We start from the raw sequence: 10,000 nt of genomic DNA, 5'->3' as shown, positions 1-10,000 counted from the left end.
GGGAGAAGACCCCCTCAGAACCTCTTACTACTCTAACTGATTCCTAGCACCTGTATAAAGGCTTCATAGGTTGGCTCCACTGTAAGTGAAATACTGCTTGAAGGTATTTTCAGACTATTATGCAAAAACAGCCACAAATGATCATGTGATTCACCCTATTGTCAGTGTTTGGTTTCCCCTGGAAAAACAAAACAAAACACCTACTTTACTAAGCCCAACGTTGTGGTATTTCTTCTCCATGATTTTCTTCACTGGTTCCTCTTCCTTGAAGGTAATGAAGCAAAATCCACGCCTCTTGTTAGTTTTGTTGTCCATGGGGAGCTCTATAGACTCAACCTGGCAGAAAACAGTTGTGTTAACTTTCATCTTGCCATTGCAAATATTGCAAATATTTCTAACAGCTCAGATTTCCTAATTACTTAAAATTAGCAAATTATTTCAACTAGGAGGTGATAGTGTGCCTCCACCGTGGACTTTACATTATTAGGTATAAATAAATATCACTATCATAGACAATAAAAAACAACATCACTAGGAATTACGTTCCCAACTGCACGAAATACTGTTTTCACCCAACTTATTATCATTTGCCCACTCAGTAACTCTTACAGAATATTTTTTGTGCACTATGTTTTCTAAGTGCTGGATAAGTAGTCTCAATCTGATTTTCGGTTTTAACTTAGTTAATGATGGGATAAATAGGTATTTCAAGCCCTTTGCAAACCTAAATATTCAAGATTTGTATGAAAAACATCTAACTTAGCAAAAGTTCATAGTTCTGCTTGTTCATCACGTATGTTGAACAGGACAAATGTACAGTTTTATTTCAACACCTAATTGCAAACACAAAGTTCTCCTTACAGATGGCGTGTGAGAATTCAGCCTAAGCAAATAGCTGTTACAGTCTGTATCACAGAGTAAGAGGGCAGACATTTGATAACGCAGCTGACCGACGGCTGAGTTATCACCGCAGTGTTTTAGGACTAGGAGAGAAGTTGCTGCCAACTCCAGTTATCCTTAGCAAGCTCAAACAGCACAGCTTCTAAGCCATCAAAAAACAGCAGGGGACAAGAGAGAGACAGAATACAGACTTGCACAGGATTTCACCAAACTGTCCAAATCTGTGCAACTGCAGGTCAGCTGGCGTGGCTGAAGAGCATCTTACCCAGCTAACCCAAGCAGCAAGCTCCAAAACAGTGCCTCCCATGCCTGTCCCTGCACAGCCAGCCAGGCATCCCACAGATCAGCTCCCGAGTCTCCAACATATCCCAGCTCCTCCTTCCACTAACCCAGTTTACACTACCAACCCACCTACAAATACAAGCAGTTTATCTCACCACGTACCTCACCAAAACCTCCAAAGTATTCCCTTATTTTCTCTTCAGGTGTGTCCGGAGATAAACCCCCAACAAAAATCTTTTTGACAGGTTCTTTTGTTTTCATGGCTTTAGCTCTTTTAGGATCAATGACCTTCCCATTCAGCTTGTGTTCTTTCTGATCCATGACCTGTGGAAAACGAAAACAAGACCTTACCGGCAATTGAAGCTATACGCCTCACTGCGGTTTCAAGCAAGGCTCAGTTCACTTCATACTTTTTGCTAATGCTATCACTTCAACTGCAGTATTTTTATTCCAGTCACCATCTATTGTGCAAATCCAAACAGTTCTTTGATTTTGATCACTGTCCACTGACACAGACAGTTCTAACAAAGCCTTGCACCAGTAAACTGGAGCCACTTGTCACCCAAGAGAAATAAGGACACGGCATTTCTCAGAAAGCACCGGACAATCCCATCCTTCCCTCCTCAGAATTCATAAAGAAACGTTTTATCTGCACTCTACCACTGAAGACCAGTGAGGATGACACATTTCCAGGGTACTCTGTCATGAGCAATTTAGAAAGGCTAACAGCCAACTTTTGCTTGAGAAGGCCCAAATGCATCAAAACCTCTGAGTCCACTCCCAGGGTTCACCCTGCAGCTCTGGAACACGAAGACTTGATGCTCTTTTAAAGTTACTCCTTTCATAGCAGTAGGTAGCAGCTATTTTTATCCACAGTAGTTTTCAACTGCACAAGCCCAGTGGGTTGCAGCATGTTCTCCTGCAAGTACCCAAAGGCATACTCTGGGAAGCACTGCTGCTCCCGGCTACTGTAGCATGACTAAGATGGTTTAGGAAGAAAACATTTCCATAAGCATCGTTTTAAATAGGCTACATCCCAAAAATACCTATCACAGATTACGAGCAAAAAAACTACACGTGGAATCACTCGAGTGCTATTATCTTTGCTGACTACAATTGAACACACTGTTTAATTCCACGAATACTACCTTATCTACGCTCTCCGATTCTTTGAAGAGCACAAAGCCGAAGCCTCTCGATCGCCCAGTGATGGGATCCAACTTCAGAGTGCAGTCTACGACTTCACCAAATTTTGAGAAATAGTCCTTCAGATCTTTCTTCGTAGTGTCCCAGCTAAGGCCACCAATAAACATTTTCCTGTTGAGAGAAGAACGTTAATGTGATAAAACGTTTTACTTTCAATCCTATACTGTCACATTTTATGAATTCTTACATTGTGTAAGAAATAGCAGAGTTTTATCAGTGAACACTCAATACACGCATAGTGAAGTCTGCACTTTTTGAGATGTTACTTAAATGATCCTGGCCAGATGAGATATAGACTTGCACATACACACAATCTTCTGCTACACTAGTTTATTTTGCTTCCCAAGAAACCGTAGGACGTAATGAAAAGATGTATAACCACCTCCTTGCACCCCCCAGCTACTGACTCACAGGCTGAGTTCCATTCAGGCCTCTGCAGAGCCCCCCGGCAGCCATTTATGAAACAGACACAGGCAGGATGGGTACACGGAAGCACTGACAAACCTGCCTGGCCAATGTGAGTAAACTGTAAGCCAAATTCAAAAGTGCAGCTGGGTTCCCTCCCCCAGAAAGCTGTAAAAAAGCACTGGACGCTCAAAGCTAACTTTTCCTCCCCCAGACATGATGTAAACTGCTGGCATAATTGAAAACGATCAGCAGAGTAACTTTCCAAAAGAGCTGTGCTGCTGGGAAAACAGGTACAGCAGGTACTTTGAATCATGGCTTTTAATTACAAAAGCAAACTGGAAGCTTGGACTCAAATCACGGCCGTCCTGTAACAGTGGTACAGCACACAAAGTTCAGGAACTGCTGCATATCTAAAGGGAGCGCTTTATGACTCGCATCAATTGAAAATCAAGCCGATGAACAGGAACAAAACATCCCCAGTCATCAGGCACGTGGCCCATATACCCATTCAGAGAGGATTCGCTTTGAGATGATCTCCTCTAATGCTGATAAAGAAGATTCTACAACAGGCTCAGAACTAAAAGGTACGATCCACTGAGACATACAAAAACATTTTCTCCAAAACTCTGCTCACCCTTGCTGTACCAACGTATTCCACAACAATGCGTGCAGCTTACAGAAGGCCTGAGAAGCCACACGAGCCCGTTTCCACCTCCTCCACTTTCTGTGTGCAGGCAAATATTCCTGCACCGATCATGTTGCACTTCCTCATGTTTGACTCTCCCAAATCCAAGGCGCTCACATGAACTCGTTCCTTGATGAACTGGCTGTGCTCTTACAAAATAAACAAGAACATCAGCTTCTGACAAACCTCAGATGTATGGCGGGGTTCACAAGTTTCAGGTGTTTCTACATTAAGTTTTTTAATTCATCAACAGGAGCACCAATCCTCCATACCTTTCCCAGCTCTCTCTCCAGAAAACATACAAGTCCTACTTTGCCGGTTTGGGGAGCAACATGGGAAAAAAGGTCCACGCTGGAAAAACAACAGCTTCTACTTGTAGGGCTCAGTAATCCCACAGATTTATCAGTGGCTGCGTTTTGTTTTTGTTCTAAGCAGCAAAACACACGGCAGGCTGATGCTGTAGCATCCTATTTTGGGTACACGGGGGGATACTGATTCTGCAGTAGTTCCTTCTGAACCTACACATACTATGTGACATACAAAGCACCTCTTTTACAGCTATCAACAGAAAAACTAACACGAGCTACAAACCTCTGCTTTCTATCACTGAGCTCATGACAGACCAACACCAGGAGCCTGAAATCGATGCCTTTCCAAACAGCTTTTCCAGGAACAGGCAAAAACCATATATGCAAACGCGGTAATGGAGCAGCACAAACTGGAAAACCACTGCAAAACTGAGGCCAGCTACAATACCATGGGCACACAACCCACTCCTACAGGCAATGCCACCGAGCCATCAAAAGAGAGGAAAACACAGATGCTTCCCAAAGCACGACTCAGCTGGCTTAGGACACATCGGTGCACTCTTTTTTCCAAACTAAGTTAGGAGAAGCGTGCTGGCAGAGCTGTCAAGCTTCAGACGCGGCACACAACAGACTGGCGGCTGCAGGCTCATCAGCAAGTTTCCTGGCCCTTGCCAACAGAAGGATATCGCAGGTCCACACTCAGCAAAAAGGAAAACCTGAGATTAGGAGAACAAGTGTCCCCTTTTTGGCAGAAAGCCCTCTCTGAGCCCAAATGCAAAGGGAACACCCTACCGAACTCGCGTTCAGCAGCTACGAACGGTGTGCTGTATTCCCCCAGCCTCCGAGCGAGCTGTCAGAAAGCCGCCTTTCCCCCACAGCACCACCCGTGAGAAGTGACAGGTCAGAACCCCCGTACTGTGGGCCGAACAGCTCTGAACTACTACCAGCCAGCGCGGGCTGTGGGGCGGTCACCGCACGGCACGGCAGCAGCGCTTTTTAGGCTGGACCGACTTAGAGAAAAGACGCGCATCCCCACGGAAAGCCCCGCGCAGGCACGGAGTCCCCGCGGCGCCATGTAAACAAACCGGGCCGCCCCGCGCAGACAGAAGCCCCGCGCTCACCCCTCGTCCTCCTCGTTCTTGCTGGCGTCGATCTTGGCTCCCTCCGACTCACCCCCACCGCCACCGCCGCCGCCGCCTCCGCCCGCCCCGTCGCCGTCTGCCGCCCCGCTCCCCGCCAGCCCCTCGGGCTGCGCCGGCTGCTCCGCAGGGCCGCCCCCGGGGCCGGCCGCCGCCGAGTCCATAGCGAACTGCTGCTCCGACATGGCGCCGCTGCCCCGAGCCGGCCCCGTTGCCGCTTCCCCCGCCGAGGCGCCGGCCCCGCTGGCGGCCCGACCGCCCCGAACCCTCCTTCTTCTCCCAGCCGCTTTATTTTAATGGCGCCGCCGCCGACACAACCTAAAATGGCGGACGGAAGGAGCGCGCGGGCGCGTCACGTGACGACGCCACCACCACAGCCGCACCAGAAGACGACGGCGGGAGCGGGAGGCCCGGGAAGGCCCCGGCGTTGACCGCGGGCTTTGGTCGCGGCTCCTTTGCGAGCAAGCTCCCTGCTCCCGCGAGCAACACCCCCCAACCTGCCCTCAGGGCGGCAGGCCTGGTGACGGGGGGAGGTGGGTAGCGGCCCCCCTCACACCTCAGAGGCATCAGTCAGAAATTGGTGACCGCCACAGCGCAACAGCTCTGGAGAAGTACAGCCTTTACTATAGACCAGAAATGCTTTAACATCTAAATTCCAACCCTCTTTTTCCAGTCAGGTGGAAGAGGGCCAAGGCCACCGTACCCTCTTTGCATAGATGGTGCTGTGCTCCAGGCAGCTGCTAACCTAGCCCACAACAGCAGTTCATCCCCACAACGAAGACATGGAATCATAGAATAGTGGCTGTACCCCTGCCCCACACCCATCTTCCTCGTAGTCTAAGTCTGTTTATACCACTTAGATGCAACTAAGTCCACAGCCAAGGTGAAGACTACATTCACTTCAGGAAGCATTTATTAGAGAATCCTTTAACATGAAATTATACAAATAAACTTTGTATAAACACAATTCCACATTCGTAACATGAATGGCAAAAAAAGAAAGTAAAAACCATAAAAGAAAACTAGTCGGCCGCTATATACAGTTGGACACAGTTGTGTCATACACTAAAAGTCTTTTACAAAATAGTCATTTCCTCTCACGAAGACCACCCTCCACTGACGCCCGATGCTTTGCAAGATGTCTTTGCTGCAGCATCTTTACCTAAAAACCAAGACAAAATATATGTCAGATCTCTGCAAGATACTACAAGAATCGTTAAAAGGTCCATTTTCATGAACTGCTTTAAGTCTTCTATATATTCCTTTCGTCACTGTTAAAGATCATATGCATATTTCTTAAGGTAACACAAGAGGTTTTGTTACCCACTGATAATTTGTCTTCCCAAATATTGCCATTCAGGAAGCTGTTCCAGAACAACACACATCCCAATTTGGCTAATTATCAGGCTCTGGATCAGATTTTTCTCTGGAAACACAGCCAAAAAGGGGTTTCCAATTATTTGCACAGCCATCATTCATACAGATAAACAAACAGGTCAGGTCGGTGCATTTCCAACAGCTCACGTGCATATGATCTTTAATGTCTTTCCAGATTTAAAAGTTCGTTTTGGTTTGCAGATTTCACTATTAGCTATAAAAAGAAAAAAGCAAGCATTAAATCTTAAACAATGCACACTTAAAATGAGGTTCCACAATTGAAATACAACACTAAACAGAAGACCAAATGATTAAGCTGTAAAGGCATTTATGTACTTTAACTCCTGCAAAAAACCATTTAAGTTAAGACACTTAGTCTCCAAAAAGATTAAAAAAAGAAGCCATAGTCTGAAGTTTTCCACTTTAATCTTTACGCTGGTACATGAAGTTGGAAGAGACCATACCACAGGACAGCGTTTTCTGGTGTATGCCTTGCGCTCTGCCTGCAACGTGCGACCCCAGAGATAGACGTGGTCAGGGTGACACACGGCCTGCAATGAAGTTCCCGCTGGCGGGTACAAACAAGGTATAATGTCAGAGTTAGAAGATAACATTCTTGTTTTCCTTAAGTTGTACCCATTTCAGTACTTTACCTGTTAATACTTCTAATAAGTTTAATTATTCCTCTAGATCACCTGGTACACAACGCAAAACAGAAAAACTCTTATGTTTTTCTGAAGTACTAAAGAAGATAAAGTCACGTTTTTACACAGTTAAAGATCTATAGACACGGTAGGCAAAGCTGGTTTTAAAAAAAAAAGGTATTTTTAAGTTAACAAAAGATTAATTAAAGAAAAAAGTCACACTACACAAGGTTTTACTCATTTGTCTATTGATCTTTAAATTAGATTAGCATACTTTGAGTGGACCTCGCGCTCATGTACACACCTGTTTCCTCAGGACAAGGTACGGCTTTAATATGGCTGGTAGTTGTTTTGGTGATTTCCGCCACCACGGGATGCCTTTCCATATGTGCTTTGTTGGCCTGTCGGTAACACAGCAGGAAAAAAAAAAACACCAAAAGCATTGAAACCAACAATCTACTCATCCTTCTGAAGTCTTCCCATGCAGTACACCACCCCAAAAAGGCTACTCTTTTTCAAGCCATGCCTTACAAGTAAGAACTGTTGCAGAGACGCACACAGTGATCTCCAAGGAGATCAAAACCACTCACCACTGTAATCTGTATATCCCGGTCCATATCCGTAATTGGGATAGTTGTACCCAGAGTAGTCATATCCTCCATAGCCACTGTAGCTTTGATCACTGTAAGCACTATTGTAGTTCCCATATCCTTGATCGTAATAGTTATTAAATCCTTGATTCCAGTTTTGTCCCTGACCTGAAACGAGGCACAGCATTTAATCACAAGTTCTGTAACTATCTCACTCTTCACATACCACTTAAATCTAGCTTATAATTTTTTCTCTTCCAAAATTATTACTTGTAAGAACCCTCTTACCTCCCCTGGCAACCCACAAGAACTAATTTGCTAAAATAACCTTATTAATCTCATTTGGCTATCAGAAATGGGCTGAAAGATCCAATCACTCAGAACAATACTAGATGGAAGAATACTCTAGTCCTGCTCATCAGCCATGCAGGAGGAAAGACCAAACGCACGCAGAACAGCAGTTTCTGTAGTTTTCCTAACTTCCATTTTAAAATAATTAATTAACAAACAAAGTTATAACAGAAGACCAATGTGACTGCATCGTCTGTTGTGGCTGCTTGACTTTGTAAATCCTGACACGCGTTAACCTGTATTAACTACTGGGCCCCTCTTTGCATGGCGTTGACAAGTGACTGTCTCTTTGGCCAGCAGCTCATGACTTCTCACCCACGACCAAGCCAACATCCTCTTACATAAAAGGATAATTAGCTACACCAGTCATTTTATTATGCTCTGAATTGTAGGTCTACAAAAACAATCTACATTTTACTTGTTATCTGAGCACCTGAATGCAAGCAAAGATTCTTCAGCTTCCAAGATCCATCACAAGCACCAAAGTGGAATTTAATGCACTAAGAAATTAATCCTTATAGAACTAATTCTTCCATTAATTCTTTTTAAAGTCCCACATGCAACCCGGAACATCTTCAGACACCTTTAATACCTTTACACAAACTCCAAAATCCAGAGTACTCACCCCGTCCACGTCCCCTTCCACCGCCTCGTCCACCAGACGCATTGCTTTTTCCTCCTTTCTGCTGCTGCTGCTGTTGCCTGTACACCTCTTTGGGCTGCGCTACTTTGATCTCACACTGTTAAGACAAAAAAACCTTTAACACATAAAGAATTACAGGACAGTTCCGTCAGCTGCCTTCATGGAAGCCAACAGGCTGCCTATTCCACATACTAGTGAGGAAGCATCACTACCTTGCCTGAACCAATCTGATGGTATCTGCTTTCTAGTAACTTCTTTACCGGCTCTTCATCTGTGTACGTGATAAAGCAGAAGCCCCTCCTTTCGTTTGTCTTTGTGTCCATGGGAAGCTCAATGTTTTCAATCTGCAATCAGAAGTGCACACCAATGATGCATGAAAATCAGTACACAGCTTGTGCCAACACCTTTCAACGAGCATTTCACCAGCTGCATTTACAGCACATTCTACTTGCAATTGCAATATTGCTTTGACACAGTCAGGACCACTTGCTACACACATCCAGCCACAGGGTCTTACATTAGGTTGGATATTAAGAAGAATTCCTCTTTTAAAGAGTGGTGAGGCATTGGAATAGGCTGCCCAGGGAGGTGGAGTCATCATCCCCAAAAGCGTTCAGTAACAGTGGAGAAATGGCACTGAGGAACATGGTCAGTGGGCATGGTAGGGATGGGTTCGACTCGGTCATCTTAGGGATCATATACAACTGTAATGGTTTTATGATTCTTAAACTAATCCACTCACAGGATACCGCAACTTTCAAAACTTTTGATGATAACAAGTTATCCCACCCCAGCAGTACAGAGCTGTTAACACACTGAGTTTCAACAACCTCTGGCTCCACAGAAGCCCAACTCAGTTCTCTCCGCTTAAGACAACACTCCCTTAGAAAATGGCATTTATCTTACACGGGGACACACCTTACCTCTCCAAAAGCACCGAAGTACTCCTTGATCTGCTCTTCAGAGGTATCCGGGCTCAGACCACCAACAAACACCTTCTTGGGTGGCTCTTTCCCCTTGAGGGCTTTCGCCCTCTTAGGATCTATCAGCTTCCCATCCAGCTTGTGCTCCTTCAGCTCCAGCACCTGGAAGGCACAGGTTGAAGCCCTCAGCGCACTGAGGCAGGCATAGATAGCATACAGCAAGGGACCCGAGGCCCACGCACAGCCCTCCCCCTCGACAAGAGGCCCATCTACGCACCTTCTCCACGCTGGAAGCGTCCTTGAAAAGCACGAACCCGAAGCCCCGCGACCTCCCGGTCACCGGGTCGGTTTTAATCGTGCAGTCCACAACCTCTCCAAAGCGGGACAGGTACTCGGTCAGGTCTTTCTTGCTCGTGTCCCAGCTCAGACCGCCGATGAACATTTTCCTGCGCGGCAGCAACACGTGTGGGCGGGGCAGGCAGCCCCGGAAGCCCCGCCCCCGCCGCTATTTTGGAGGCCGCCCCCCCGCAGCCATGGCTGCCCC

The 10,000-nt window shown here is 45.9% G+C and overlaps 2 protein-coding genes across 10 annotated transcripts in view; both read right to left on the bottom strand.

The window, feature by feature from the left end:
- HNRNPD (heterogeneous nuclear ribonucleoprotein D) overlaps nt 1-5,241 on the bottom strand; it is an 8,744-nt gene extending 3,503 nt beyond the window's left edge. For 5 of the 6 annotated variants that reach the window (XR_002438829.1, XR_002438830.1, XM_021397140.1 and 2 more), the window contains exons 1-4: nt 4,911-5,241; nt 2,331-2,499; nt 1,345-1,506; nt 205-336 (exon numbers count right to left, since the gene is read on the bottom strand). Coding sequence is in view for 4 of the 6 variants with exons in the window: in XM_021397140.1 (XP_021252815.1) it covers nt 205-336; nt 1,345-1,506; nt 2,331-2,499; nt 4,911-5,113 (666 nt within the window). In the remaining 2 variants the exon portion in view is untranslated. Of the gene's footprint in view, nt 1-204; nt 337-1,344; nt 1,507-2,330; nt 2,500-2,799; nt 2,950-4,910 lie in introns of those variants that run through there. The other variant, XM_021397144.1, reaches the window with a different exon arrangement.
- Nucleotides 5,813-10,000, bottom strand: part of HNRNPDL (heterogeneous nuclear ribonucleoprotein D like) — a 4,564-nt gene continuing 376 nt past the window's right edge. The window contains exons 2-9 of one of the 4 annotated variants that reach the window (XR_002438832.1): nt 9,734-9,902; nt 9,457-9,618; nt 8,746-8,877; nt 8,516-8,630; nt 7,540-7,707; nt 7,254-7,350; nt 6,770-6,873; nt 5,813-6,090 (exon numbers count right to left, since the gene is read on the bottom strand). Coding sequence is in view for 3 of the 4 variants with exons in the window: in XM_021397154.1 (XP_021252829.1) it covers nt 7,280-7,350; nt 7,540-7,707; nt 8,516-8,630; nt 8,746-8,877; nt 9,457-9,618; nt 9,734-9,902 (817 nt within the window). In the remaining variant the exon portion in view is untranslated. Of the gene's footprint in view, nt 7,351-7,539; nt 7,708-8,515; nt 8,631-8,745; nt 8,878-9,456; nt 9,619-9,733; nt 9,903-10,000 lie in introns of all 4 variants that reach the window. The other 3 variants (XM_021397154.1, XM_021397153.1, XM_021397152.1) reach the window with 3 other exon arrangements.

This window comes from Numida meleagris, chromosome 4 (genome assembly GCF_002078875.1).
Source record: "Numida meleagris isolate 19003 breed g44 Domestic line chromosome 4, NumMel1.0, whole genome shotgun sequence".
In the NCBI taxonomy this organism is placed as follows: Eukaryota; Metazoa; Chordata; class Aves; order Galliformes; family Numididae; genus Numida; species Numida meleagris.
Note: the sequence above shows the minus strand (reverse complement) of the source record. Positions and strands in the feature narration are given on the sequence as shown.